The sequence below is a fragment of the Mauremys reevesii genome, linkage group 8 (assembly GCF_016161935.1).
Source record: "Mauremys reevesii isolate NIE-2019 linkage group 8, ASM1616193v1, whole genome shotgun sequence".
Taxonomy (NCBI): Eukaryota; Metazoa; Chordata; order Testudines; family Geoemydidae; genus Mauremys; species Mauremys reevesii.
The window spans coordinates 10,868,503-10,891,396 of NC_052630.1; the positions used below are offsets into that span (position 1 = coordinate 10,868,503).

Consider the following 22,894-nt stretch of genomic DNA (forward strand, 5'->3'; position numbering starts at 1 on the left):
TCACAAAACTCCTAAGCGGATTAGGTGCCTTGTTGAAAGTCAATGGGAGGTATGCACCAAACTCACTTATGCACACTTATTAAGGCCGCTCTCCACCTTGCAGCATCTTTAGGTGCCTAAATACCTTTATAAATGTGGCTCTCTGTGCCTCAGTTTCATGATGAGAATAATGATACCCCTATCTTACAGGGGTTTTGGGAGGGCACATGCATTGGGTGTGGAGTGCTGAGATTTTATAGGGTTTTCTATGGTGTGCCATAGTCAGGCTGAAACTGTTTTCTAAGGTGTGGGTGAGCAATCTTTTACTTCTCTCGGGGGTTTCTTTAAAAGTTCTTTTAGGGTGAAATACTGGCTCTAATGAAATCAATAGCAAAACTGATATTGACTTCAGTGGGGCTAGGATTTCCTCCATAGGGTTCTGGAACAGTTTCCCTGACACTTACTCTTCCTCCTGTATTAATCTTACCAATTCTGAATGTTAGCTGTGTTATTCTGAGAGAAAACATTCAGGTTTCTGGCTTCCACACACTCATACTTACTGGCTCTTCAGTTATAGAAGATAACAAGGTCTACATTTGCTTTTGTTTCAGTGTGCCCATCTCTGGCTCTGACTCTCTCACACTCCTGATAAATGCAATATTGCTCCAATTCTTTCTCCTACAAGCTACTCAGCAAAGGAAAACCAGGACTGATGGCAAATATGAATGTTAACCATTAATAAGAAATTCCCTTGGGTCATCAGAATACTTTTCTAGGTCTCGGACAATGGAACCGATACTCACACTTGTACTCAGTGTTCCTTTGTACATTCATGTGAAACAAATTATAACCAAAGATACAGAACGTGAACAAGGAAGAGATTGTCTCCTTGCCTCTCCTGCTCAAAAAAAGCAGCCAATGAGCATTCATCTCTTATCTTTGTGCAAGACGATAGCATAAAACATTCAGCAAATAATTTAGGCTTAGCAAGTTTAACTCATTCAGCTAATTTCATGAGAAGTTGGAACAAAACTAGTTGAAAAATAAACAGAGAGGATACAAATCTTGCAGTCCGTACTCAGCAATTTCCACTGACCTCCGTTTTCCCCTCAGTAAAGAAAGCAGGATTTAGTCAGGGGTCTGTGATAGGGATAGCGTCATACCTGTTAATCCAGGTTTCCAGTGAGCTCTTCACTGACAGTTTATCAATATCTAGGAAACAACAGAAACAAGCTTTCAAAGGCCCATTCACCTAAAGTCATCTGTGGCACAGCAATATTTTATATTCAAACATAGCTAATTTGTTTATTGTGCATGAGTTTGTTGAGAATTATGAGAAACTCCTGGTTTTGGATATCACTCAGGTAGAAATCCCCATGTGCTCATATGTTTTGTATTGGAGCAATACACACTGAGATGGCATTTTTGTCTCCAGATTAGCTCACATAATAAGACTGCCTCCTTTACACTGACTTGAAAGTATATGAATTTGGATTGGCTTGAAAGCCAGGGTGGCCTTCACTAGTTTTCATAAGTAGCAGGATGAGAAGAAAGTCCAGTACTGTTGCCTGAGCATAGAATCGTGGTGAAGCGTACAGAATGATTTCACTGATTTTTGTCTTTGCCTTGTTTTCAGTTGGTAAGTCTATAACAAAGTCAACTTGTCTAGATGAACTTAAAGTGACCCAACTTAATTGAGATCTATGGATAAAAGATGTTATATAAGAGCTAGTTATTATTAATTATTATTACTGAGATTATATTGAAATGCAAATTCTATAGAAGTTTATTGTTTTAAATTGCTACAATAAAATAGATTTTAAAATATTATCTATATATAATAGTGGAGGAGTATTACACCAGTAAAAATCAGTTAAGAGTTTATCAATATTTTCAGCAATAAAGAGTTAGTTCTAGAGGTATAGTCTCCAAGAAGATTTTAACTAGAAATGTGATGACTGGAAAGGATTCTGTCATTCTAGTCTGTACTTTCTCATTTAGCAGCTCTAATTTAATCAAAATAGAACTAAAGAGAACCTCACAGATTTGCTGATAGGGAAATTTGTTGCTATTCAATATTGATCAGTTTAAATTATAATGGAATATTTTGAAATAAAAGATTTTGGAGAACATCTGTAATGTTTGGTGAGGCTAGTGTTGGCTAGACCTAGCTTGGTCCTGTGTGGGTTAATTAGGGATGGGATAAAGTTTGAAAATTAAAAAACAAACAAACAAATGTATATGGAAATTTTAGGGGATGTTTGAGGAAAACATTTTTACACTTTCTTGACAAACAAGTATCTTTTGCTTGGCCTGAATAGAATACAGCTTCATGAATGGTAGTGTTGTATCTTACTTTTTCATTTGCTAGGGGAAAAGTTGGCTATTAACAATTTCCTTTCCTAACAATCCTCTCTTTGCCTACTGTTGGCCGTTGGAAGGAGGAAGAAATTGCCTGTGCAAATGTTAACATTATTGAGCATGGTATAAGCAAGGTTCTGAAATTCACATCTTAGCTGAATGAAATGAAATGGGGGAGAATGACATCAACCCCTTTGCTGTTGCTGCTGTTTGGTTGGAAAGATTTCTGCAAGGCTGGGTTAACAGGGCAGCTGTATTTGTGATTACAAATCAAAGGCTGTGTGTTCACAAAGAGATATCAGCTAACTCACCTATCTCGCAATGTCTAGTTTGGGCCCCTACAGGGTCCCTTGTGGGACTAGACCCTGGGTGGGCACAGGATTCTGTACTGGCAGAGCCTGGGATCCAAATATGCAGTTGGGGGATTTTGCTACGTGCTTCTCAATGAAACATTTGGAATCTCATGCAAATTGTCCCAGCTGCAGCCTGCAACAAGCAGTTCCCTCATGACTCTCAACTTGGCCTTCTGGTCACTGCAGAAAGTAGTTCACTGTGCTCCTTACCAATATCATTTAGGTGGGGAGGGAACAACTAGATTATACCTAAAACCTTAGTAAGTGGCCACTGATCATGCTAAGAAATAAGCTCTCAGGTGGTTAAAAGTTTCTAATTTTAGAAATCAGACTAGTCCTAAAAATAATCCCAAAAAACTAAGTCATTTGTCTTCACAGAAGGTGAGTGACATTCTCAAATAATCCTTTTATTTTCTTCTCTTTTTGAAAAAGAGTAGGGAACTTCTGTTACAATTCCACACTAAGAGCTGAACGTGCATTTTCAACCCGGCTGACTTATTTTAGAGAACAAGTGAGAAAATTCTCAGAGCTCAGCTTTTGTAGAGGCACAGCCAAGTCCAGAATAATAGTTAGTGAGGAACTCCTCAGGAATTTTATTTGCACTGATTTACTATTCGGTTATCCCTTGTCACTTCACTGTAATAGCCCAGCGACACATGTCCATGACATTTCTGAACAAAGTCTTTTCTATTGCTAGTTGCTGCTGATGTTAAATGTGAGAAAAAACTTGGGAAGTGCCATGACTATCGGCAAATAAGATGCTGGTCTGAGATGGTTTCTGGGCTGTGCGGACGTGATAAAAATAGAAAATGCTGCATGCCTTGCTCTAATTCGTGTAAGTACATGCTATTTTATAGGCTATTGATATTGGTTTGCCAAAGTATACATTTATAGTACATCAAGACTGCATAAGAATAGTCTTAGAAAGACAAGGCGGATGAAGTAACATTTCATTGGATGAACTTCTGTTGGTGAGAGAGACAAGATTTCAAGCTACACAGAGCTCTTCTCCAGTTCTGAGAAAGGTACTTAGTGTCAAGGCTAACTACCAGATTGAAGAGAGAGTTTACCATAAGTAGTTAGCATATATTCTAAGGAATCATTCAGGCTCTCAACTGACTTGTGACAAACCCTATGTTCCCCTATCCCTTATCTGAAGTTTTCTTCTGAGGTACATCCCCTTCTCTTCCCTCAGATTCCATAGGAGAGAGAGGGGGATGGGCTGGTTGCCTCTTTCCACCGTTTTGTGCTTTCATGGAAGTGTAGAGGAGACTCCTTCCCTCCACCATGGAAGGATCATCTGCCTAGGTGGATTTCCATCCCTAAATTAGTAGGAGGACCAGAGAAACACCTCTTCCTGGTTCTTCTGCAATGGCTCTTTAAGTTCTCTGGAGCTGAGACCCCTCTGAGAAAATTAAGCTCAGGGGAAACCCCATCCAGGCTATGGAAAACCAGCATAAGTAGATTTGAACCATGCCTAGTAGGAGTTCTTTAGCCCAGCAGGTCACCTGGTCACCAGCTGGGGTCAAGCTGAAATCTTCCCCTCCTAAAAATATTGCAGATTTAGCCATGTAATGGTGGTGAGGGTGGGGAATGGCGTGCCTTCTTCTGGACACATATGGATGGGACCTCTGTTTCATCTGTCCCACTACTGTATGGTACTGAGACCACGCCTAGATCTCCATATACAGCTGTGAGCAACCAATACCAGTAAGGTGCCAGCAAACTGAAGTGGTAATAAAATGAAGAGGATCAAAAGACTGGCTTTTGAGGAAAGATTAAAGAATATACATAACTTGGCTAGATAACAACTATGGGAGTCAGGATAACCATTTATAAGTGTTTGACATTTGCAATCCCTGAGAAAGGAGAGGAATGGTTTAGGGCTATGCAAGAGGATATAAAGGACAAATACTGGGGTGAGTCCTTTACCATTGGTAGACACAGTCCTGGAGAAAATCTTTCATCGATAGAGTCTGTGCCAGTGATTAATGCCAGTGTCACTGTGATCGTGGTTACTCAAATAAATGATGGATAGTATCAATTTCTAATGAGATTTTAAAGAACTCTGTTATTTTTTAGGTAAAATGAATGAGCACCTGTGGATTCTCTTCTACGATCGAGCTTGTTTAAACCGCAGGGGGATATGTCAGTATAGCGGCAATTATTGTTCTGGCACATACTCTAGCTATAGATGCGGGGGACCTAAAACACGCCACTGCTGTTTGCTACGTAAGTGCAATGACTGAGGTTAATCAAATAAGATTTGAAAAGGATTTTTCATAACTTCACAAAAAAAGAACAAAATATTCATTCTATTTTATTAGGAAAAGTAATTCATCCGATCTTATTTATTAATGGTTTGAAATACACCTCTATCCCGATACAACGTTGTCCTCGAGAGCCAAAAAATCTTACTGCGTTATATCGAACTTGCTTTGATCTGCCGGAGCATGCAGCCCTGCCCCCCCCGCCCCCAAAGCACTGCTTTACCACATTATATCCAAATTCATGTTATATCAGGTCACGTTATATCAGGGTAGAGCTGTATTTTGTGGTCTGTGTATTTGGACTTTGAAAACGAGCAGCATTTAACCTTTGCAACATATGAATTCCTAAATAATACCTTGAGAGTAGAAATGGCCAAAAAATTTTCTTCAAAACTTTTTTTTGGGAAAAATTGCTTTTCATTAAACACTTGATGATTTCATAGCCCCCAGCCCCTTTTCGTAAAGTGTCCAGTTTTTCATCAAAATGAAAATTATATATCAACATTCTAGGTTTCTTGGCTTTTTCCCCATTTTCTTCCCTTTTTTCCTTGTTGCCAGAATACATACCAACACTATTTCTTTCCATTGTTGTATTTAATTTCATTCTAACCCCCTCCAACTTTATGAGGACAAGGATTTGTGTTTGAGTCCCCTGTACCTAAACCTCCTCTTGTGGTTTTGTCACCAAGATTGGAAAGGCAATTGCTTGATACTATGAAAGGAAAGAGAGGGGGAATGAAAGGAAGAGGGTTGAGAGTACATCACCAGGTCTGAATGTCCCATAACACTGCTCTACAGCCAAAATGCTTCTGAAATAAATGTAGTCAAACTTTACTAATTCTGGGTCACTGAGAATGAAAATGATGCTTAAAATTGTTGATTGGCTCTAGTTTTCAAGATATGCTATTGGGTCAGTATATACGACCTTTGACTTGGGAATGGCGGAGGATAAGTGAATTATAAAGGGAAGGGATCTCAATTTAAACCAGAAATGACTAAAATACATCTTTGACTGGATCTATGAATAAATCTATGACTGGGTTTGGACAGTACTTGCTTTTTAGGCAAAACAATGAATGATGCAATCTGAAGCTGGTATTGCGTCATATATGATATGAATTGCATCATGGTATTCCTAGAAGTCACAGATGATGCAATCATAACGAAGCTTACATCACTTGGCTGAACAAATTGCCCTGTATCAGCACTAGAAATCATACAGTGTCATGCTCTCTTATTTGTCAGTGTTTGATTTTGCAAAGGGACACATTTCTGTTTAGCCAAAGTGAGCAGACATGCCTCGTACTTGTGTGAACAGTGCAGATAACTTCTGCTATGTTTGCAGTGAAGTGACTTTTGCATCACAAAAGCGCAGTATAACCACTATGGTTAAGAAAGCCTATCACCTTTATTTTGGCTGCAAAATTGGAGATCAGGACAAGAGGTGGGCCCCACACATATGCTGCAACACTTGTGCAATAAATCTTCACCAGTGGTTGAACAGGAAAAGGAAATCTATGCCTTTTGCAGTGCCAATGATGTGGAGAGAGCCAACAGATCATACCAGCAATTGTTACTTCTGCATGGTGCCTCCAGTTGGGAAAGGTGTATCAAAGAAGAAAAAGTGGACTGTGCATTATCCAAACATTCCATCAGCTATACGCCCAGTACCCCACGGAGAAGGACTGCCGGTTCCTGATGCACCAGAATAATTCTCACTTGAGTCAGACGAGGAAGAGGAAGAGGATGAAACTTCTGGTCCATCAATGTCACAGGACCCACATTTTCTCCCATCCTCCTCCTCTGAACCACACCTCATAACACAAGGTGAACTGAATGACCTTGTCAGGGATTTGGAACTACCCAGGGGTAAGGCAGAGCTGTTGGGCTCCAGACTACAGCAGTGGAATCTCCTGGCAGGTGATGTTAGGGTTTCCTTGTTCCATGACTGTCAAAAGGATCTTGTCCCATTCTTCTTCATGGAAGGTGATCTTGTAGCCTGCAACAACATCGATGGTGTGATGGCAGCCCTCAACATCGTTCACGATCCAGATGAGTGGAGACTGTTCATTGATTCATCGAAGATGAGTCTTAAAGCTGTTTTACTGCATAATGGCAATGTTTTGCCATCAATTCCAGTTGGTCATGCAGTCCATATGAAGGAAACCTATGAAAACATGAAACAACTTTTGAGGTGCATAAACTATGACCAACATCAGTGGCAGCTTTGTGGCGATTTGAAGGTTGTTGCTCTCTTGCTTGGTCTACAGACTGGATACACAAAGTACTGCTGTTTTCTCTGTGAATGGGACAGTCATGCAAGAGATTCCCACTACATCAAGAAAGATTGGCCACTCCGACAGTCATTGGAGCCTGGGAGGAAAAAAGTGTTCAGCATCCACCACTTGTTGAATCAAGGAAGATTTTGTTACTACCCTTACACATCAAGCTGGGTCTGATGAAGAACTTTGTCAAGGCCATTGACAAAACACAAGCAGCTTTCAAGTACCTCCGTGGCAAATTTCCAAGGTTAAGTGAACCTAAGATAAAGGAAGGTGTCTTTGTTGGTCCTCAGATTCGTGAACTTCTTCAAGATGATGCATTTGACCACGCACTGCGTGGCAAGGAAAAGACGGCATGGAAAGCCTTCCAGTTAGTGGCAATAAATTTTCTCGGAAACAACAAGGCAGGCAACTACAGGTTGTTGGTGGAAAACCTCCTCAAGGCATACAAAAGCCTTGGTTGCAACATGTCACTAAAGATACATTTTTTGCACGCTCATCTAGATTTTTTTCCACTGAACTGCGGAGCAGTGAGCGATGAGCACGGCGAGCGATTTCACCAGGACATTGCAACAGTGGAGAAATGCTATCAGGGCAAATGGAGCCCATCAATGCTTGCAGACTATTGCTGGACAGTGACAAGAGATGCTCCATTTAATGAATACAAGAGACAAGCCAAGAAGTGCCGAGTAGACACTGAATAGGACTAAACTATGTACATAATAGTTTTTTGCCTTTTGTTTCATAATAAATTTTAGTTAGATAACACTTTTGCTGATTTTTAAAGTGTTACATAAACAGGACAGGTGAAATATTATCATGTAAAGCAACCATAAACACATGAAAAGACCTAGGTTTACAATTTATGATTAAAACTCTACTATCGACACAATATACATAGACATAAAATGTAAAAACTTAAATATCTTAGACACAGTAGCCAATCAGTTGTTTTAATTGCCATATTTGAATTCAGCACATCAAAATACATAATAAATAGCACATTTTATCTCTGAAGCAGATGACTTCTCAAAAATTGTAGACCAGTGTAATAAAATTATATGTAATCTATTTTTTTAATTTTATTTTTCAGCTAGACCATCTGGGAAATAATGACTCCCTAAAGACATACACCTGGCAGAGGAAGAGCCAAGAATATAAAATTAGCTTTCAGCCTCTGGATACCACCAATAGGTCACATTCCCTCCCTTCCCCAAAATAACTACAGTTTGCCTTATTCATGCTTCAGCATTCTCCATTTCTTGAATTTCCTGTAATTTGGTTTAACCACATTACTAGAAAGTTTCCTATTTTTATATTAAGCCATGCTCCAGACTGTAATCCTGCAGCTTTTCCAGGTGTTAACTCTGAAGATGTAACATATCTAGAATGCATAATGAAATAGACTTATGTAACTGAGCAAGAAGTGTCCCATTTACTGGTGAGACAAGGAAGAACCTTTCATGGAACACTCTAATAAGGTTCTATTTGCCCACAACTTTTCCAAAATAAGGTTGATTACTCAGTGGTCACCTTCTGAAGTACAGAATTGTCCAACTAGCTGATTTCCTTCCCAAACCTAAGGTGTATGTGTCTCTGGAGGCCTGCCCAATCTGTAGCTTTACAGATTGCTTGGGACTCTCTTCCCACCTTCCACCCAATCATCTTTCTGAAATCAGGAATTTAGCTACAGACTGCTGAGGAATGCAGAAATAGATATCACAATTTGTCCTTGAATTCTCCCCTTTTTTATTTTTAAACCCACTGTTCAGTTGTTAAAAATACCCCAGACAAGTTAATTGCATTGCATTCTCCTAAACCACATAATTACTTTTGCCGAAGGGTTTGGCGTTTCCACAATATTTATTGTCTGCCCTGCCGGGACGCCCCCAAGAGAAGGCTCTGTTCCGGTTGATATTTGGCTTTACAGATTAAGTTCTGAACCAAGATAACAGGTTCCTATTAAATTTCCCTGATGATGTCTGATTGGCTAGGAACTAAGACACAACCTCTTTTGGAATGCATAAATAGAAAGCAAAGTATTTTAGACCCTTCACTTGAAACCACAACTCTGGTGACACAGAAAAGATGCTCATAGTCAGAACAATCTTTGTTGCTACCTTGATTTCATATGGTAAGTCAAAATAATATTGTAATGTTGCTGATTTTAAACTAGCATTTTTTGCTGGAAAAACACTCTTAAGGAAGGGCAAATCTGGGCTTAACTGCCACTTGTGTATTTGAAAATCACCATCTTAATTTTGTGTAAATACTTTAACAGCAAAATCCATAACAGTTACTGATAAAGATTACAGTAAAATATTAATAGTATTAATTTATGTCCATTGCATAAGAGAGACTATAGACAGATAACAGTATATTAACTCCATCAGCAATTTGGGGTTTCTCTCAAAAACCTGTAAATGGTTTTATATTATGACAAAGATCAAAAGGTATAGACCATTTCAGACTGTTTCTTTATCTGTGATCCTGTAATAAAAGGACCAGAACAATGGAGGAGGAAACGTTCTCTGTTTTTAAGTAAATTGCGGTCATGCAATGTAAGTTTCTTGGATGTGATTACATTCAGGTATTTTTCGGTTACTACCATATAAAAGGTCTTTCCTCCAAGTGATCAAGTCCTATTCGAGGAAACAGGTTTGAGAGAAATACACACTTTTTACCCCAACATTTACTCTATATTCATTGTGAAGGCCTTTATGGAACCACTAATAGCTCAAACATATTTCTCACATCCCTTCTTCACTCATGATTTGGTATGTGTATCCACTTCTGTATAACCATTGGATATAATTATTTATGAGGATACCACCACAACACGCATTTAAAATCTTAAGCCATAAGCAGTCATCCATACAATAAATACACATTCATAAGCATTTGATCAGAATACTCATGAGAGGATCAGTCTCGGGATAACCCTGGCATCCTGGCTTGATTCAGCGTGATTGGATAGGATCTGATAAATACCCTAGTTCTTTTATACAGTGCGGCAAACAAGTGATGTCATGTTGATTCTCACTATCCTAGCTAATAACCAGGTTTTGGCCTGATTGGAGTCACTGCTGGTTCATTAGGCACAATCCTCCTTTATTGTTAGAACCATCTGGGATAACTGAGGACTTTTCCAAGGTCTTTTCCTCCTATGTTATCAGTTACCTTTTAGGTCCATTTTTTTCCAAGTAAGCCACATTTCAAGCCCCGTATTTCCAATCAAGCAGACCATTTTTCAAAGCCTTCCCACAACTGCTAACTGCAAGGCATATCTTTTCTTTAACCAAGCTAATTTACCCCCTTATATACCTATATTATCCAACAACAGCTATATCTACAGCATCTCTCTATACAATAACTGTATCAGGAAATAAAAAATGCTCTTGGAAGTTAAACTGGATTCTTTGAATAATTGTAGAGGATTTAAAAACACTATTAAAGTGTGAAGCCATAAAATCCTACTCTCCTGTGTGTAGATAAAGATATGTTATTCTTTTCCATACATCAGCTATGTGATTACTAGGTGAACTCGTTATGGACATGGCATACATGGTTAATGTCTTGTGGTGAGTATCATATATTATAACCTTTCCCCTCTACTGTAAATAGTAATAGCATGACTGAAGAGGCATCATCCTAGAATATTTCTATAGGTTTGTTTCTATATTAAATTATCAAGGGATGGATTCTGCTACCTATAGTCACATTGAAAAATATATTATTCTACAAAGGGTCCATACAAATAAATTGAACCTATCTAGAATAAAGTATTGTTATGAGCTGGGTGGAACCCTGTTACACATAGAACTGCTACCTACGACAAAAGAAGTGTGGGAAACTGCCAGGGAGCTTTTGGCTGAGTATTGTTTTGGGCTGGTGTGGAGTACGGAGCAAAACTGGGAATATGAGACACAGAGAGCGCGCCTAGAGGCATATCAGAAAGTGCAGTGGTTGACTTTTGAAAAAAAATTGGAGAAAGGTGTTTTGGATCAGGGGAGCTGGCTAAAAAGGATGCTCCTGCTGTTTTCTGCTATTTGATTCCTTCTATGTTCAGAGACACAGGACTTTATACATTATTTGTAAAGAAACAAAACTGCATCAGAGAAAATACCAGATCCAACCCATCTCTACTTCCAGCTGGAACATCCCCCAAGCTCCGAAACTTGGACTAGTTGCTTGGGTGAAAAGGGGTAACACTGATGCTAGGAGCGGGATCTAGCTTCCAAGGAGAGAGATTGTGAACTGATATTCTTATTGAATCAAGATGGAACAAATAATGGTGGCACCAGCAGAATTGTATTGACCTTCTTTGGGGTGGTCAGTAGGTGCCTTTCCCAACCTGCACAAACACTATATATAGATTCCAAACTCAGCTCCTTGCTGGGGTCTGACTTTTTCAAGAACAAACAAGAACAACAAAAAAGAGAGAACAGTAAGGATCAGCTCAGACCTTCTTCCTCTGATTCCTCCCTCAGGCCTGTTTCCCCTAGACAGAGCTACACCCACATCTCTTCTCTCAAGGTGGGATAACACGTCATGGCCCTAAGGGAATCAGCAGACCCACTTATCCCTTTCCCAGCAGGGTAATAGGATGGTATGTTTCATTCCAATGAGCACCTTTTACAAGAATGTTCAAGGACAAAGCCATATTGCCAGTACCGTGGTCACATAGTTTCTTAGCGACCAGTCTCCAGCCTTGGATATGCCCTGCACTTACTTCAGTGGGAGCTGCACATGTATTTAAAGCAGTGGTTATCAACCTGTTTACCATTGTGGGCCACATCCAATACTACCTGTAAGGCCCTGAGGATGTCACATGGGCCACAGTTGTGTGCTGATTGGGTGACAATCAGCTCATGGGTCGCAGGTTGAGAATCACTGATTTAAAGGCAGAATTTATTCCTCATACAGGAAAGAGACTCCATAATGATATTTATTTCTTCACATTATTAGTTTTTATTCTACACATTCCCTCACCTCTTCATTTCTCCCATTTTGTTCTTTTGTCTGAACCATGAATGAGCACTAGAGCTGGAAAAAAAAACTTTGGCCACAACTCTTTTTTTTTTTTTTTTTTGCAGAACAATGTAGATTTAGGTTGACTGAAACATTTCATGAACATATGTTAACTGAATTGTTTTGGTCAAAAAAAATCTGAAAAAAATCAAAGTGTTCCAACCCAAATACTTTCTTGACAGAGACCCATGCTCCCTATAACTAATCTTGTGAATATGGGTGTTTAAAAAAACTCCTTCCCCACACACACTGTACAAACAACATGGAAGTACAAAGCAGGGGCTCCATTGCAAAGCTTTTCAGCGCTCCCTTTCCCACCACTTTGTTTGTATCTTGTCTGTTAAATTGCAAGTTCACCCGGATAGGGACTTTGTCTTACCTAACTGTAAAATACTTAGCATGCTGCTGCAAGACAAATAGTAGGCTAGATGCTTCACCCTTTGCACTGCTCTGGGGGCACAAAATGACACAGAAACCTGGTTTAATCAGCCAGTTCGGAAAAGCCCTTGGATAGGAATAGCTGGGGGACACAGACACGTCCACGCCACCCCTTCCTGCCCACCACTCCTCCAAGAATTAAAAAGTCTTCTGGGGGAGCTGATGCTCGTGTTCCTCATGATGGAAGAAAGGTGGCAGAAAGTCAGTTTCATTCCCCCGTCCTCAGCTACACGGAGCAGAGCTCAGGCCCAAAAAGTGTTATCAGAAGGAGGTAAAAAACTCAAAAAGGAACAGTTTTAAATCAATATTGTGATAGATAGATAGATAGATAGATAGATAGATAGATAGATAGATAGATAGATAGACAGACAGACAGACAGACCGACCTGGCCTTCCACTTAGCAGTTCTCAAAATACATCCAAGTAATTTACGCTTCATTTTCACCTGGCATAGAACCTGATCTAGAGTGCGCTGAAGTCCATGAAGGGATTTCAGGGGGCTTTTTATGAGGGCTGTGTCAAAACAGAGGCTTGGTGGGTCAATTATGTCCTATCAATTATATGACTCTTACAGAATGCAAATCTCCAGCTCTGCAGGTTCACTTTTCTGAGACTCAGGGCGAGGCAAGCTGGAAAGGTGTGTTCTTCCGCTGCCCTCAGCAGGGCTGCCCAGAGGATTCAGGGGGCCTGGGGCAAAGTGGGGTAGCTGTGGTGCTTGTACTCACCTGGCGGCGGTCCGGGTCTTTGGTGGCATTTTGGCGGCGGGGGGCCCTTCAGTCGCTCCACATCTTCGGCAGCACTGAAGGGCCCCCCCCCGCCACCAAAATGCCGCCGAAGACCCAGACCGTCGCTGGGCCAGGGCTCTCGGGGCCCCTGTGGGGCCCAGGGCAAATTGCCCCACTTGCTCCCCCTCAGGCGGCCCTGGCCATCAGGCATAATCTCAATTTGCAGTTACAATGTAGTATTGTTTTGTTTTCTGACTCTCGGTGAGCTATGTTTTTCTCTAACTAGTTCAAACTGATGGACAGCCAACATTCATAGCCTCCTCTGACCCCACAGGCATATTCTTCTACTTCAGAGCTAAATAATAAACTCAAATCCTTATTACCATCCATAAATTTCCACTGAAGAGGGAGGATAGTATCTGATCCTTAGCCTAAGTTATTATTCATTATTTCTATTGCAGTATCATCTACATCAGTGGTTCTCAAACTTGGGCCACCACTTGTTCAGGGAAAGCCCCTGGCAGACCCATGCCACTTTCTGCAGCCCCCATTGGCCTCGAGCAGCGAACCATGGTCAGTGGGAGCTGCGATTGGCCGAACCTGCGGACGCGGCAGGTAAACAAACCAGCCCAGCCCGCCAGGGGCTTTCCCTGAACAAGCAGTGGCCCAAGTTTAAGACCACTGATCTACATGCCCCAGTCATGGGCCAGAATCTCACTGTGTCAGGTGCTGTATAAACACACACAAAAAATGAGCCCCTGCTCCAAAGAGCTTACAATCTAAGTAAAGCATGGGAACCCTTCCAGAGTTCTGCAAGAAAAACTTGGGTTGGATCAATTATTCCTATGTCAAAAATATCAAGATCTTCTCTTCTATACTGTGTAGTCAATTTAAAAGGAAAAAGAACACCACTCTGTTCACACTAACAAAGAAATAAAGAGCCATTCATCTGTGGCACTCACACAACCAATGTATATTCGGAAGTAACAAATTATAACTCATATTATTAAAGAAAGTTCATTGTCCTCCTATTTTAAATCTATTAGTTGCATACCAAACATTTAATATGTAACATTATATCTTGTACAAGGCAAAAAAAGATTCAATTTTGTATATTCCATTTCTTCTTAAGTTGCTGCAGGACCATGGGGACAGATATGTGCTGGGAATCCTAGGAACAAAGCAAGGGGCTGTGATGGATATGGCTGTGGATATTATACAGCTCCAAGGTAGGATACTGACAGCACTTTTTCTGTGTGTGGAACAGGTGGCTTGTTTGTTTGTTCATTGTTGTTGCTAAAATAATGAACTGTTCACTAAGAACCAAAACTTCTGAGTTCAACCGTCATTTAAAGCTCTCAGGGCTTCTGAAGTCTGTCAGAATGACACCACTGAAGAGCAGTTGGTGAAACAAGACCCAGGACAACAATCCTTCCAGCGTGCATTAATCCCTCATGTGACAGAATCACACTGAGAATAAGGAGAGTCTCGTCATCAGGACCCATTCAGTCCTTGGCCCTCCTTGCTGGGTCCTTAGTTACGTTAGAAATAGCACTAAGGATTTTTGTGATGGGGACAGGACATTTGCCCTCTAGGAACTGGACTCAGACCACCAGATGATTTCACATGCAGCTCCCTAGAGTCTGTTCAGTTTGTTGTTCTAGACACGGGTAGGACAGAACTAGTTAAGAAATAACAATGAAATGGTCTCACTTCCACACACTTGAGTGACCCCAATTCCCAGCTCATAGGTCAGGTGCTCAGCCTGTGTAAATCAGCGTAGCCAGGGGCGGCTCTAGGTATTTTGCCACCCCAAGCACGGCAGGCAGGTTGCCTTCGGCGGCTTGCCTGTGGGAGGTCCCTGGTCCCGCGGATTCGGCGGCACACCTGCGGGAGGTCCACCGAAGCTGCAGGACCAGCAGACCCTCCGCAGGCATGCCGCCAAAGGCAACCTGCCTGCCGCCCTCGTGGCAACCAGCAGAGCACCCCCCCGTGGCTTGCTGCCCCAGGCACGCGCTTGGCATGCTGGTGCCTGGAGCTGCCCCTGAGCGTAGCAGCAATGAAGTCACTGGAGTTCTGCTGATTTACACTAGTGTTCTTTTGAGCCTTGTAAATGAGTGAACAGTCTGCAGCACCATCAAACTAATTAGAGATATTAAGAGTAGATGGAAATGTTTTGACCAGTTCTATCAAACTTGCTAATTTACTTTTTTTTTTTAATCTCAATGATTAAAGGCTTATTTTCCTCCCAGGCCTTCTTGAGAAATTTTCCTTTTGTTCAAAGAGTTTTTATGTGTTTTCACAAATATCAAAAACCTCAAAATGTAAAGTCTTTTTGTTTTTCATTTTTAACAAAGGAAATATGTATATGTTGTTTGTTGGGGGGGGGGTTGTGTTACTTTGTTTTGTTTTTTTGAAACCCTGGTATATCCCCAAAAGTGTAAAAATGAAGATTTTATTTTTTTCAATAATTTTTATGGAAAATAAAATATATTTTTGACTCGCTCTGATTAACAGCGAAGAGAGATTTGCAATTATTATAACTGGACTGAACTTTCAAATCCTTCTACCTCCACTGCAGAAATATAAAAATTGAAACATAACTAAGCTAGCAATGGTAGCCATACCCCCCAGTGTTGCTTTAAATAATCTACATGGCATATCTAGTGTGAGGCATTAGGGCTAATGAACATGTAAGTGAGCATTGTCTCATTACTTGCACATTTACACACTTGCAGAAAAGACGGTAGAAGAAAGCACCTAGGGGTGGATGTTATATGCAGAGATGGCTCAACAGTGTATGCTCCTTTCAGTGGCATGATTGAGAGACGAATTAACCCCCATGGAGGGAGAAATTTCATTAATAAAGGTGTAAAACTTCGTGGATCAGGTAACTGAGCTACCATATTCTAATATTTAAATATTTATTAAAGATTGGTCATTAAACAAATTGACCTTCTATTCTTAACCAATTGGAGAGCTATGGTAGAAGCACGATCTAAACAAACTTAGAAGATAAGCAAATCATAACTGTAAAGTAGGCCAATGCCGGTGTTTCACTCAAAACGATCTGGTCCTATATTTGAATACAAGTACAACTCATTCACTCAAACACAAAGCAGGCCAAATTCTCCATCCAAAGGAACAGCAACACACTCCTTTTCCCCTCTAGCTCTCCACCCACCTTAGACAAAGGAACAAAAATGAGGACCTAAAGTGAAGAAAACAAAGACGGAAATGAGGGAAGGAAAATAAAAAGAGGGAGCTTGAAATATGCAGGAGTTTGGTTCCATAAGAAAAAAAATCTCTCCCCCGACCTCCCAAAGACACCAGCCTAATAACCCCAACTTCATGAATACTGTTAGCTGGATTGCACTAGCACTCCCAGCAGTGCTAACACCAATGGCAGTACAAGATTGGAAGATAATCAGAAAATTGTTAGAGTAAAATCAGCCAAGAAGATCAGATGATGATCAAAGTTTGATGTTTCCTTTATCCTCCCTAAATCTTTTTTCCCCCCTTTCTTGTCTCAAGGTTTCTGCGTCCATATGTTCTATATCAGGCCTGTTACTTACAGAGGTCGGATCAAAAAGGGACAAAAAATTGGAGAAATGCTGCCAATGCAAAGAGTATATCCCGGTATAACATCTCATGTTCATGTCCAGAACTGTAACCACTTTAATGTCACTCGCTACTTATAAACAGAAATGTATATTAAATGGAAATGTACAAAATCCCAAATAAAATCATCTGAGCAAACAAAAGCAAGTTTCTTTCCTTCCTACTCAGACAGGGTAAATTAAAAAGGTAGTCCATGGGAAAGAAAAAGACATTTTACACATACAGCAAAACAAAAAAGTATATTACTCCTAGGGAAATTCTGCCCCACTGCACGCCCACAGAATTCATGTCCCCCATAGATTTCTTTGCTTCCCCATAGAAAAATGACTTTCTGACAGGAAAGCAAAGGGAAGCAACAAGAGCAGTCACATGCCTCTCCTCAGGGAACCTGGTGGAGAGGTAAATCACTGTGGGGGTGGGGATGCCCTGGGGCCAGTGGCTCCTACCCTGCACTGGGCTCAGCTGCTGGATTTGGCCGGGATGCAGGGGGAGGAAGGATGATGGGATTTCCTCTTTCCCTGCATGAAACAGCTGGGGCTGGGGGCCAGGCCTAAGCTAAAATATGACTTAATTTGCTTCACAGAGACTTAGAGGGATACATTTTGTGACTCAAATATTGGAATAGAGTAGGATAGTTTTTTTAAAAAGACAGTCAGGGAATAACGGGAAGAGGTGTTGTATTATACATCACTTGTTTTGAGGTCCAGAAGGAGGTTGAAAGTCTCTGGGTAAAGATAAAAGGGGGATGTTAGGGGTGATGTTATGGTAGGGGTCTACACCAAATCAGGAAGAGGAGGTGAATGAGGCATTTCTAAAACAAATAACAGAAATATCAAAAACAAATGACCTGGTAGTAAGAGGGAACTTTAATTACTGAGGCATCTTTTGGAAAAGTAATATGGCAAAACACAAAATTTCCAATAATTTCTTTGAATACATTGGGGCACACTTTCCATTTCAGAAAGTGGAGGAAGTAACCAGGGAGACAGCCATTTTAGACTTGAGACTGACCAACAGGGAGGAATTGGTTGTGAATCTGAAGGTGGAAGGCAACTTGGGTGAAAGTGATCATGAAATGATGGATGTCATAAAAAAAAAAAAAAGCAGATGTTAGAAAACTAGAATGTAAGGTCCCACAGGAAGACAATCTAAGATAGGAGGAATAGAAAGAGGCCCATATCAGGAGTTCATTAATGAACTGAAAATCAAAATGGAATCCTACAGAAAGTGGAAACAATGCTAAGGAGGAGTACAAAAGAATAACACATGCATATAGGAACAAAATCCAAAAAGTCAAGGCACAAAATAAGTTACACCTAGCAAGGGATGTAAAAGGCTATAAGAAAAGGTTCTTTAAATACATTAGGAGCAAGAGAAAAATGAAGGAAAGTGTAGGCCTCTACTTAGTGAGGAATGAGAACTAATAACTGATATCAAGAAGACTGAGGGGTTTAATATCTATTGTGCTTCCGTCTTCACTAAAAAAGTTAATGGTGATCAGATACTCAACAGAAGTAACATTAATAGCAAGGGGAAGGAACACAAGCCAAACTAGGGAAAGAACAGGTTACAGAATAGTTTGATAAGTTAGATGTATTCAAGTTAGCAGGGCCTGATGAAATCCATCTGAGGGTACTTAACGAACTATCTGAAGCAATCTTGGAACTGCTAGCAATTATCTTTGAGAACTCCAAGGTGAGGTCCCAGAGGACTGGGGAAGGGTAACTCTCTTTAAAAAGAAAGGATCCAAGGAACAATAGAGTAGACAGTGTAACTTTGATAACAGAAATGATACTGGAACAAATTATTAAATAATCTATTTGTAAGCACCTACAGGAGAACAGGGTTATAAGGAATAGCCAGCATAGATTCACCAAGAGCAAATTGTGCCCGCAGTGGTCCCTCACACTCGAGTAGGGAAGGAAACCACTCTGCCTACTACTGGCAGACCATAAGTAACAGTCTTATAGGGGAGAGCTCCAGCCCCCTGGGCCAGGCAAAGCACCACAATCCTTAGCCCACAGCCACGTGGCTGGGGCAGACAGCTACAAACACCACACGGGGACTTCTAGCCTAGGGATAAATAGGCCACCTCCCCAGGGTGAGGGCTGGTGGCAGAGGGATGCAGGCCCACCTGATTCCACCACATCCCAGCCCAGGGCCCTAACAGTGCCAGAGTGTTCTGCCATTGGGTCAGTGGGGAATCCAGCGCAACATGCTGAGTCACACTCCGGCAGCAGAGCCAGACAAGAGTCTGGTCCCCCTGGGCTACTTAACCTGCCAGTCTGGGTCCCATGGTCCAAAGATCCCATCTTCTCCGAGTATTCAGCTGCTGGTAGCTCCGGCGGCTCCTCAGGGTCCTCATTTGCCTCCCCTGATAGCAAGGTGTTGGTCCACTCCGGGGCTGAGATGGGGTCTTGCAGAGGCATCTGCTCTCTTCCGTGGCTCAGCAGCCACTGAGCTCCAGGGTTCCCCTTTTCTACTCCTGTACCACCCTGGTACTTCTGGTGAGGGGGGCGGGACAGGTTTGGGTTCACTTACTCGGGGGAGTGTAGTGGTCCCTCACATTCCAGTTCGGAGGGAGACCACTCCACCTCACGACTGTGCCTAACCAATGTAATGTCCTTCTTTGATGGGTTATTGGCCTAGTGGATAGGAGGGAAGCCGTAGATGTGATATGTCTCGCTTTAGTGAGGCTTTAGACACAGTCCTATAGGACATTCTTATACTCAAACTAGGGAAATGTGGTCTAGATTAAATTACCGTAAGGATCAACTGGTTGAAAGGCTGTACTCAAAGAGTAGTTAGAGGCTCACTGTCAAACTGAGACTTGCAAGAGTCAGTCCTGGATCCGGTACAATTCAATATTTCATTAATGACTTGGATAATGGAGCGTGCTTATAAAATGTGTGGATGACATCAGGCTGGGAGGGGTAGCAAGCATTTTGGAGGGCAGGATTTAGCATTCAAAACAACCTTGACAAATTAGAGAATAGGTCTCAAATCAACAAGATGAAGTGCAATCAAGACAAAGGAAGTGCTACACTTACAAAGGAAACATCAAATGCCCATCTACAAAATGGGGAATAAGTGACTAGCCTGTCGTACTGCCAAAAAGGATCTGGGGATTATAGTGAATCACAGATTGAACTCCCACCATTGGAGGTTTTTAAGAACAGGTTGGACAAACACCTGTCAATGATGGTTGAGGTTTGCTTATCCCTGCGTCAGAGCTGGGGGATGAACTTAAAGATCTCTTGAGGTCCTTCCCAGCCTGATATTGCTATGATTCTATAAATTAAAATTTCCCTTTTAAATCTGTGTGTGTTGATTAAAACCGAAAATCAGAAGCCCTATTTATACTCTGAGGCCTGAAGCCCTAGAGGGAGGGAGCTGGCTGTTGACATCGGTGTGTGAACAGGATGAACAGCCCAAAGTTGCTTTAGAACTCCAGCTAGAGTCAGTGGTTCTCAACCTTTTGTACTGGTGACCCCTTTCACACAGCAAGCCTCTGAGCGCGACCCCTCCTTATAAATTAAAAACACTTTTTTATATATTTAACACCATTATATAAAGGCTGGATGCAAAGCAGGGCTTAGGGTGGAGGTTGACAGCTCGTGACCCCCCATATAATAATGTCATGACCCCTGAGGGGTCCCAACCCCCAGTTTGAGAACCCCTGAGCTAGACAGAGGCTCCAGAGGGGTGGGAGTTCTCTGCTGCCATCTGTGGGTGAGCAAGGGGAAAGGGTTGATCAAACTCTGAAGAAACAGCACAGAGCTAAGGCTGTGGAGTGAGCTGAGGTGGCTTTGAGGCGGTGGGTCATGCTGAACCAAGGCAGTGGACGGGGCTGGGCTGACTGAGGCAGCTTTGAGAGGGTGTATGGAGGTGGGCTGCAGTGGTTTTGATGTAGACAGAGGTGTCAATGAGGTGGCTTGGACAGTAGCCACAGGCTAGCTGAGGGTCTTATTGCAGGCTCCTTCCCCAGCAATCAACACTGCAATGGCTTCACCTCAGGGAGGTGGTAGAGCCCCTGGTGCTGCTCAGGCAGCTCTTCCCTTAGAGGCTGGACATGGACCTGCCTAACTTTCTTGGTCTCCACCAACCCTGGACAACAAACTGTGAGTAGGGAGCAGGGCAGTTGATGATGGTTACGTGCATTGGCCCATTAGCCATGCACAGCCAGGAGAGGACTGAGGTAAAGATTGTTGCCAAGACACCTGGAGTGGTGGCGGTCTTACGTAATTGATATTCTTGCTTAATTAATTTGCTGAATTTCCCATGTTTATTGTCAATCTTCCTTCCTTTCCTCCCCAACCCCAGTACATATATGCACAAACCAAAGGGAAGGAATTTGGTTTGTTATTGGGGCTGCAGTGAGATTGTTGGGGAAGGCTGAGTTCCTTAGATTTCTGAGGTAATGGCAACTGGATAGATGGTTGGAAAATTAACCTGGACAAAATCCCATCCTTAAACTCCACACTTGCTATTTTATCTCAAAATGTCCAAGTTGTTGGGGGTCGGGGGGGGGGGACTGGAAAGAGCTGACTCTCATACTGTAGGATTTTAGTCACACTCTGCTTCCACCCTTCTTTGCCAACAATGCAGCAGCTGGGAGTGTTAAAATGGAACTTGCTCAGACTTTTACCTTGCAAATTCCTCCTACTTACTCTGTTGTTAGCAACATGTTGTATTTCATGCTGCCTGTGGTAACTCACGTTAGCTACCGGCATTCATTTTTATTTCTGATTTAGACTTTTTGAATATTTTGAACAATTCGTAAACAACCCAAAAAAAGGGACAAATTATCTCAAGACTTTGCTGTTCCCTAAAACTCAACAGGAGACCCTGTTTCAGCTCTAGGCGGTTCTAAAAAGGGTTTGGAATTATTGCTTTTATAAATTCTGATTTCAAGGGATTGTGACAAGGCAACACTTGTAAATTACTCTGGCTTCAACCTGTCAGAACTGGTCAGCTTATACCACATTGTTAACTCTCAGAGAAGCTATTTTATTTACCTACAGTCCATGCTTTATTCCAACAGGAAGCAGCATACTCCTGTGGTGACAGAACTAGCTTGAGATGGACTCCACCTGAGTAGGGAGGGAAACAGACGTCTGGGATGGAGGTCAGCACAACTAATTAAAAAAGGAGAGATGGTTAGGAGATGCTCATGTAATCCCCACGCCTGATTCTAACATTGAGTAGGGGAGGGGAGAATCAAGTAAGAGAGGATTCAGCAATGGAGAAAGGAACAACAGAGAGGAGGAGAATGGATGTCCAAAGGAAAGATAATGCTAATGCCAGTGATAGTCAGGTAGGCGATACTGGCAGTAGAATGACTGTACCTATTCGGGTGAGGAATCTGGGTGAAGCCACGCAGAAACAACTAAGATGTTGTCTGTATACCAATGCAAGGAATCTGGGTAACAACATGGAGGAACTAAAACTACTGGTGCAGGATGTGAAACCAGATATTATAGAGATTACAGCAACATGGTGGAATAGTAGTCATGAGTGGAGTACAGGTATTGAATGGTATGTGCTGTTCAGAAAAGACTACTACTAGCTGTTCAGGAGAGACAGAAATAAAGGTTAAAGATGATAGAGTAGCATTGTATATTAAAGATGAGGTAGACTGTAAAGAAATTAGAAATGATGGAATGGATAAAACAGAATCTGTTTGGGTCAAAATCACTTTGGGGAAGAAAACTAACAGAGGCTCCACTAGGATAGTGCTTAGGTTTGCCGCAGACTCCCATGATTTGATTTGAATATGGAAAGAGACTGCTTTAACATTTGTAATTAAATAAATACTACTGGAAATTGTGTGA

The 22,894-nt window shown here is 41.6% G+C and overlaps 1 protein-coding gene across 1 annotated transcript in view; it reads left to right on the plus strand.

Annotated features, from left to right (window-relative positions):
• Window positions 1–1,061: 1,061 nt before the first annotated feature.
• Window positions 1,062–22,894, plus strand: part of LOC120370205 (myeloid protein 1-like) — a 36,953-nt gene continuing 15,120 nt past the window's right edge. Inside the window, exons 1-7 of the mRNA XM_039484561.1 lie at window positions 1,062–1,618; window positions 3,391–3,528; window positions 4,776–4,925; window positions 8,339–10,826; window positions 14,572–14,668; window positions 16,178–16,329; window positions 16,974–17,137. Of these exons, the coding sequence (XP_039340495.1) occupies window positions 10,817–10,826; window positions 14,572–14,668; window positions 16,178–16,329; window positions 16,974–17,137 (423 nt within the window). The 5' untranslated portion in view covers window positions 1,062–1,618; window positions 3,391–3,528; window positions 4,776–4,925; window positions 8,339–10,816. The remainder of the gene's footprint in view (window positions 1,619–3,390; window positions 3,529–4,775; window positions 4,926–8,338; window positions 10,827–14,571; window positions 14,669–16,177; window positions 16,330–16,973; window positions 17,138–22,894) is intronic.